The sequence below is a fragment of the Aptenodytes forsteri genome, unplaced genomic scaffold (assembly GCF_000699145.1).
Source record: "Aptenodytes forsteri isolate BGI_AS27 unplaced genomic scaffold, ASM69914v1 Scaffold455, whole genome shotgun sequence".
Classification (NCBI taxonomy): Eukaryota; Metazoa; Chordata; class Aves; order Sphenisciformes; family Spheniscidae; genus Aptenodytes; species Aptenodytes forsteri.
The window spans coordinates 421960-429915 of NW_008795914.1; the positions used below are offsets into that span (position 1 = coordinate 421960).

Genomic DNA, 7956 nt, shown 5'->3' on the forward strand with positions numbered 1-7956 from the left:
AAAAAAAAAAGTGTGTGTGCAAGGCTGCATTTGGGCAGGCCTTGATAAGGTTGCTGCAGCATTAACACATCTAAATATCCAATTGCTTAATTTTATAAGCCCATTGAGCTGGTGCAGGGAAGAGCTCAAGATCTCCTCCAGGCACTTGCAAATCCTATTTCAGGCAATTAGGAAGAGATGGTGTGATAGGCAGGGACCTGTGCAGGCAGCAGGACACCTGTGCGATTTGCCATTTGCAGGCACTGAAGGCAGCTGTCTGCCTGGGGTGGGCAGGCAGAGTCCCCCTGCCATGGTTGGGGATGGCTGCCAGCACTGCTTACAGGTGAGGCTGGAGCCAGCCCCAGAGCACGCCGTGAATGCTGGGATTGCTCGAGGCTCTGAAGCCGCTTGGTGGGAGGAGGTGGATTGGAAAATACCTGCAAAAGGTGGGACTGCTCCTGCCCCGCCGGCTCCCGGGCTGCTGAGCCGCAGGCGCTGGCTGGCCCCACTGCCACCTCCCCTGCCTGCCCAAGGGGACTTCTTGGGGCTTTCTGCAGCCAGACCCTTTCCTGCTTCTGCTGGTTCATCCCATCCACACTTAGATTACAGCCCCTTTTGACAGTGTTTTTCCTCTTCTGCCCAAACGGGAGCCCATGCACCCTGCCAAGATGTTTCTGGAGTTGGGAACTGGGGGTAGAAACTTGGCTGGGCTGGACACTGTGTTGCTTTTCATCGAGTCCGCTCCTGCAGCAGCGCCGAGGTGCGGGGGTTCCTGCCAGGCTGTGACAGAACGGGGCTTTCCCTGGGTCTGTGATATGGGGGTGGGTATCACGGTGGGCATCGCTCGGAGGCTGACTGGCTGGGGCCGAAGGAGACCTGGAGGCACCAAGTGTGCGCTTGGGTGTCAGGCATGATCCGGAGCACGGGTGAGAAAGGAGAGGCTGAATCCGATCCCTTGTTGCTGCGTGCCATCAGCTGCCTCCCTTTGCTTTAGGGCGGCATGGGGTAGGGCTGGGAAGACTGCGGTATGGCAGGGAGAGGCTCTGCTCCTGGGCTCTGGGGCATCTCTGGTGGGAGAAACCAGCGTGCAGGTGCCGAAGGGCCATGCTGCCAGCCCAGCAAGCAGTGGGACGGGTAGTTGTCCTCAAACAGGGCCCGCTCGTGTCTCCTGATGCTCTTAATGGGGTGCACTGAAAGGGCATGGTTATGGACTGAGGCTCTGCTACCCAGGCCTTGACTTTGGGTGTCTGTCTGGTGTCTGTAGGCAGCAGAGCAATGTTTAGCTCTCAAACCTGGTGCAATGTTTATCACACAAAGCCTGAACTCATCAGTTAACGGGAGTGGGATGCAATAACGCCCAGCGCAATGCTGCTTGTGAGCGAACAAGGTGAAAAATGCTCTGTAGGCTGGCAAGAGATTGCTGGGCCTGTAGGTGAATTTTGCATCCAGGAGCTGTCACTGATGATGGCTGCTGGTCTGTGGTGGGACAGAGGTGGTGACATGCAGCGGGGATGAAACAACCGAAGAAGCCAAGGCAGTTGGATCCTGGGGCTGACAGCATGCGGTTTCCCCTGGGTGATTGCTGCTGCTGTTTGTCTCTTCCTGACTTTGATTTAATTAGAAAGCAAAGCCTCATTCCTGGGGAAGGCTGCTGGGATGTGTGCTGGAGAGAGGAATGCACTTTGGGCTGGGTCTTTGGGCTTGAAAAAAAGGTGACTGCTTGGGGCTGGGCACCCTTGCTCCGGGATGGTGGCTAACACCCAGCTTCCCCTCTCCTGCCTCCAGGGTACCAGCACCAAAGTCCCAAGCCATTTTCCTCGTAGGCATCCCCCTTGCCAGAGGCCATCTTGTCATGAATGTGGAAGGAAATCCCCAGCCCGCCCCTTCTGTGCTTCCTCGGCTGGGAGCTCTTGCTGCCCAGCTCGTGCTGTCCCCTCCAACACGCCCTCCAGTATGGAGCATCCCCCCGGAGGGCTCAGCTCCCATCAGCACCTCCCAACGCTGAGCACCACACAGCCGGACCCTGCCCTGCTCCCCCTTCCCAGATAATTAAACACTCCCTCTCTCCTGTGGGAGATGTTCCCAGCCGGTGTCAACCCGGAGCAGTGGCAGGCTAATTTGGAGCAGAGAGCAGCTCTTCAAGCACTTTGCTCTACCGGGTTCCCACGGGGAAGCAGCGGGTCGATTAATTGATTGCTGGTTTGCCTCTTAACGCAGAGCAGAGCTGGAGGCAGCGGGGCTGCTGCGAAAGCCCACCCTGTCCCCCTCCTCACTAATTAGTCCCCGTGCGTGGCTGTGGTGAAGCTGGGGAGGGAATCATGCAGTTTCTCTTCTTAGCACCTGCCGGCGTGAGATCTGGAGGTGGGTTCGCAGCCTGTGCCCGCAGCAGGTTCGGTGGGGTTTTTATTAAGATGGGGCTGTTGGTGTGCTGCCCCAGTGTCTGCTGCTTGCTTGTCCTCCAGCCCGGATGGAGAATTGTCCTGCAGTCTGGGTGGAGAGGGAGCTCAGTGGCTGCCGGGCGCATGGAGGGGACAGCATTTGGGAGCGTGCCGGGATGCCGGCGGAGGCAGGCCAGCGCTCGTGGTGCAACTTGGTGCTCTGCAAAACTGGAGCTTGGAAACAGTGCGACAGCAGGTTGGGTCGCTTGCAGCGAGCCTGTTTCCAGCCTCACGCAGGGGAGGTGATCTAAAAATACGAGCTTGTTTGCCTCCAGCTGGAGTTGATTTGGGCACCCCTGGTTGTTGCTGGAGTGCAGCGGAGGACAGCTGAGAGATGGAAGTTTGCAGACTGTAATTTCACTGCTCCTCCTTCCCTGCCCCGCTCCTAAAAGGCGACGGCTGGGAGAAAAACAGAGCAGGAGGATGGTACATTAGAGCTCCTGGCCCACTTTGCTCGGAGTTTCCAGGACATGATTCGCCTTTTCCCCTTCACCAAAAGGAGACAGGACTGTGTAGCTGCTAGAGGGGATATTTAGAGGTTTACCTTTGCTGTGCAGCAGAGCCTTTATGCATGGGAAACCAGCATGGCCCCCCGCTCCTGTCTTGGGCAGCACTCACTAAAAGAAACGTGAAATCATGTGGTTTCTCCTGTTTTTGCCTTCAGCCTTGCTGTCCAAGTCCTCTTCCCTGGGCTGGGCTGGAAGGTGGTGGAGAGGGGCTTGCTGCTGCCCCTTCTCCCTTCCCCTTTCCCCTCCAAACAGCTCTCCTGTCCCACAGCATCTCTGGGCACTGGTCCGAGCTGGTGGCTTGGCTCAGGTGGACAGTATGGTGAGATGCTTCAGCCACGCCGATGCGCTTGCACGAGCCTGGTGGGGCTGTAGTAACAGTGTTGGGGTGTTGCGGGGGTGATGTGTCTGACTCCCCTTGGCGCCTGTTTCTGGTAGAGAGGAGCTGCCTGGGAGACCCGCTGTCTCATGTCTCTGCTCTCCTCTCTCCCAGGTACCAGACCACCTTCCCTGGTTTCTGATGCTGAATCAGGATCGTTTTAACTAAAGATGGAAACACTGGAGTCAGAATTGACCTGCCCAATCTGCCTGGAGTTATTCGAAGACCCTCTCTTGCTGCCGTGTGCCCACAGTCTCTGCTTCAGCTGTGCCCACCGCATCCTGGTGTCCAGCTGCTCCTCCAGCGAGTCCATTGAGCCCATCACCGCCTTCCAGTGCCCCACGTGCCGCTATGTCATCTCCCTCAACCACCGGGGCCTGGAGGGCCTCAAGAGGAATGTGACCCTGCAAAACATCATCGACCGCTTCCAGAAGGCATCCCTGAGCGGCCCCAACTCCCCCAGCGAGAGCCGCCGCGAGAGGACGTACCGCAACAGCCCTACCATGTCTGTGGCTGGCGAGAGGATCGCCTGCCAGTTCTGCGAGCAGGATCCCCCGCGGGACGCGGTGAAGACGTGCATCACCTGCGAGGTGTCCTACTGCGACCGCTGCCTGCGGGCCACCCACCCCAACAAGAAGCCCTTCACCAGCCACCGTCTGGTGGAGCCTGTGCCTGACGCACACTTCCGAGGACTCACGTGCTTGGAGCACGAGAACGAGAAGGTGAATATGTACTGTGTTGCTGATGACCAGCTCATCTGTGCCTTATGTAAACTGGTGGGTCGCCACCGGGACCATCAAGTGGCATCCCTCAGCGATCGCTTTGAAAAGCTGAAGGTAAGCACCCAGCGCGGCCGCAGCAAGCCTTGCGGGCAAGGTCGTTTGTAGGGGCTGGTGTTTGCTGAATGACAGTTGTCAGAGCAGAAGGTGGTTCCGGGTGCCCCAAGTGGCACCTCTTATTTAAGCCAAACAACTCCTGAAAGACATGTGGGCTGCAGGATGGAGCTTGTGGGTTCTTCCAGGACCCTGGTACCAGGAGGCTGAGCTGGGTCTTGCTTGCACAATTAGAGCAAAGTCTTTGCTGTTTTATTTTTCTCCTGCTGGTGTGTGTGTGCCAGGCCCGGGCATTGGATCTTCTCCCCAAATGGCTGGACAGTGAAACATCATCGGGCACCGAGGTGCCCTGTGGCTGTTGCCCCAGGAGTGTGGCTTTCTGCCAGGGTTTGTCCTGTCCTGTGAGAGAGCCGGGGTGGCAAAGAGTGGCCTGGGGGACCTGTGAGCATCATCCCCCGAGGCTGTTGTGCTCAGGCTGTGCCTGTTCAGCCCTCTTGGAGGATGGGAGCAGGACAGGTTGGGCCATGGGCATTTCCTTTTGGAAAGCCGCTCTGCAGCCTTCCAGCCTGCAGGCTGCTGCATGGGAACCCTCCTGCTGTCCATAAAACCTCCCCTGCAGGCTTTACCCATGCCTGAGGACCACTGTGCCCTGAGAAGTGCTCCAGGGAGTGCTTTCATGTCCTCCTCGAGCTGGCTTGCTCAAAGCTTCTCCACTGTGAGAGAGGAGGGGGCCAGGCTTTGGGAAGTGATGAATGATGAATGGGTTGAGAGCAGCCCTCTGGAGAAGGACTTGGGGATGCTGGTGGGTGGAAAACTGGACATCAACTGGCCATGTGCGCTTGCAGCCCAGAAGACCAACCATGTCCTGGGTGCATCACCAGCAGCGTGGCCAGCAGGTGGAGGGAGGGGATTCTGCCCCTCTACTCTGCTCTGGTGAGACCCTTGGAGATCTGGTGAGATCTTGGAGTACTGCGTCCAGCTCTGGGGTCCCCAGCACAAGGAGGACATGGACCTGTTGGAGCGGGTCCAGGGGAGGCCACGGAAATGGTCCGAGGGCTGGAAGCCCTCTGCTAGGAAGAAAGGCTGAGAGAGTTGGGATTGTTCAGCCTGGAGAAGAGAAGGCTCTGGGAAGACCTTATTTCAGCCTTTCAATATATAAAAGGTGTTCCTAAGAAAGATGGAGGGAGACTTTTTACCAGGGCCTGTAGTGACAGGGCAAGGGGCGATGGTTTTAAACTGAAAGAGGGCAGGTTTAGACCAGACATGAGGAAGAAATGTTTTTCGATGAGGGTGGTGAGACACTGGAGCAGGTTGCCCAGAGAAGCTGTGGATGCCCCATCCCTGGAAGTGTTCAGGTCAGGTTGGATGGGGCTTTGAGCAAGCTCATCTACTGAAAGATGTCCCTGCCCATGGCAGGAGGGTTGGACTAGATGGTCTGGGAAGGTCCCTCCCAGCCCAAACCCTTCTGTGATTATATGAGACAGTGATGGAGCTCCCCTCTGCTTCACAAGCGCCCCAAGCTCCTCTGTCCTTTGCCCTCCCGTGGGATCTCAGCGCTTTGGCTCTTTGCAGATGCCATCCCCGGAGAGGCTGGCCTGAGCGGCCCTCTGTGTCTCCCAGAGGGACCGTGCCAAGGGAGGCTGCTGTCTTGTGGAGAAGGTGGCTGGAGGCTGACCAGGATTTGGAGGCTTCTGAAGGTCTCCCCCATCATCTTGTTGCCTGGGGTCTCCCTTCCACCAGCTTCCTGCCGAGACCAGCGTTTCCAGCAGTGGGGAGCTCCCGTGGTGGGGAGCCTCTTCTCTGCAACAGCCTGTGTTTTGTGTCCTAATTTCCCCTGAGCTGAAGCGGCAGAAATGGGCAATCACTCTCCAGCCCCCTTCACTTGTAGCACGTATTGATCCGAACTGAATTACTGCTCTGCTGCTCTTCAGGTAGGAGAGCGCAAACTTCCCAGGGGTCCCTCTGGAGTACTTTGAAGCTTAATTTCTATGCAGTGGCTGTGGTTGTACTGAATGTTATGTGAATCTGTATGGATGATGTTTGACCTATATAAAGTGAGAAATCCCTCTCCGTCCCCCGTGCATTCCTCATGAGTCTGCAAAATGGTTTTAATTCCTTCTTTTCAATATTAAAAAAAAATATAGCTGGTCCCATTAGAGGTCACACCAGTGAGGCTGTAACTCTGGAAGCAGTCATATTCCCATTATAACCTTTCGCATGTGTTTCTAGCTGCTTCTTCCTTGGTCCTTTCTCCCTTAGTGTTCTGGGCTTGTTTTGACCCAAAAGTGCTTTTTTTGGCTCTTTGTCTTGTTAATATTTTGAACAAAATTGATTTGTCTGCTCTTGTGTTTTTTGAGGGCAGAAGAAATACTTCTATCACTCTAGCAAAAATATAGAAGACTTTTTTTTTTTTCCCTTTTCCATGTGCAGGCCAGATTATTTTTTTCCTCCCCTTTTTTTTTTTTTAAATGAACTTATGCCTGGAAAGATAGATATCCAGTTTCCTGGGCTGGTTTCCCACTTGCCCTTCTCCAAAAATCTCCCAAACCTGGTGTGACTTGCCCAGTGATGTGACTTAAACGTCTGCAGCGGCAGGAAGAACATGCTGTAGGATGTCCTGTACTTTATTTCTGTCTCCCCCTGTGTTGCAGCCACAAGGTCTGTCTTTTGGTAGGTGCTGCCAAATGGTATTGGTGCCAGTGCATGCTCGCAAAGCATCTGGAGTCTGTGGTGGCTGATGTTTGCCTTCAGACCTTGATGTCCCTGTCTCGTCTTTGCATCATGCCTCACCTAAGCTTCCCCTGGTGTGCGGAGCAGTGCCAGCAGCCCGGTCCTTAGTCCAGGACATTCTTTTTCCATGAAGAAATGTCTCAATTAGCAAATTGGAAACCTGAGAAAGAAATGACCATGTATGTTTGCACGCAATAAAAACTGGGGATAGAAATTAAAACCCTTTTAATATTTTCCCCCTAATCTGGCCCGTGTCAGCTAGCCAGGCAAATTCATCTGAAGATAAAAACTCTTGACCACCTAAATTGCTTTTTCAACCAGCCAAATTTTGCAGGTTGCCAGAACACTATTTTTTTTTTTTTTCTTTTAAATAACAGTCTTAAGTGATTTTGGATGAGGAGGGAAGCTCTCTTCTGCTAGAAACGTTCTTTTGGTGCTATTCATCCTGCCCAGCTCCCTGTTCAACTGCAGGAGCTGTAGCTGAATAGGGGAGCAGGGGAGAGGGGGCTGCAATGCCTCTGCCCGAGTCTGCCTGCCGGTGGCAGATGTGGCTTTCCTCCTAGGCACAACTCCTACGTGGGGGGACATCAGTTACGTGTCTGTAATCCCTGCCTCTGTCTGTGCATCTGTTGGGCTTTTTTTTGGATGGCGTTTTTCCTAATGCTCTACCTCCACTGCAGGAATTGCACGGGATTGATGCCGAGCTTTACCAGCAGAGTCAATATTTGCATTAGTATTTTGTGTTGTCTTCCTTGTACAGCCTCAGTCTATAGTTCCGACCACAACACACTCTCTGGCAATACTTGAAATCCTTGCGAGTATCTGAAATACTTGAAATCATTAAAAACATGCTGAGATAGGAGCACTGGCAGGATGCTGCCGCCTGGGAACCTGTGGCTGGGGGGGGGGGGGGGGGCCGGGGGGGGGGGGTGGGGGGGGGGGTGGGGGGGGCGGTGGTGGGCCCCCACGGCAGGCTCTGCCCCCTCCTTTTCTTTCTTTAAGTCATTAATCAGTGAGTTACGTTGCAGCCAGCCTGCTCTTGAAGATCCGCAGTACGCTTGGGCAGTGAGCAGTTGCTCTTAATTCTTAAT

At 54.9% G+C, this 7956-nt stretch overlaps 1 protein-coding gene across 2 annotated transcripts in view; it reads left to right on the plus strand.

Moving 5' to 3' along the window:
- Positions 1-3428: 3428 nt before the first annotated feature.
- The window catches only part of MID2 (midline 2), a 94465-nt gene continuing 89937 nt past the window's right edge, over positions 3429-7956 (plus strand). The window contains exon 1 of one of the 2 annotated variants that reach the window (XM_009284598.2): positions 3429-4138. In XM_009284598.2, the coding sequence (XP_009282873.1) occupies positions 3473-4138 (666 nt within the window). In that variant the 5' untranslated portion in view covers positions 3429-3472. The remainder of the gene's footprint in view (positions 4139-7956) is intronic. The other variant, XM_009284599.2, reaches the window with a different exon arrangement.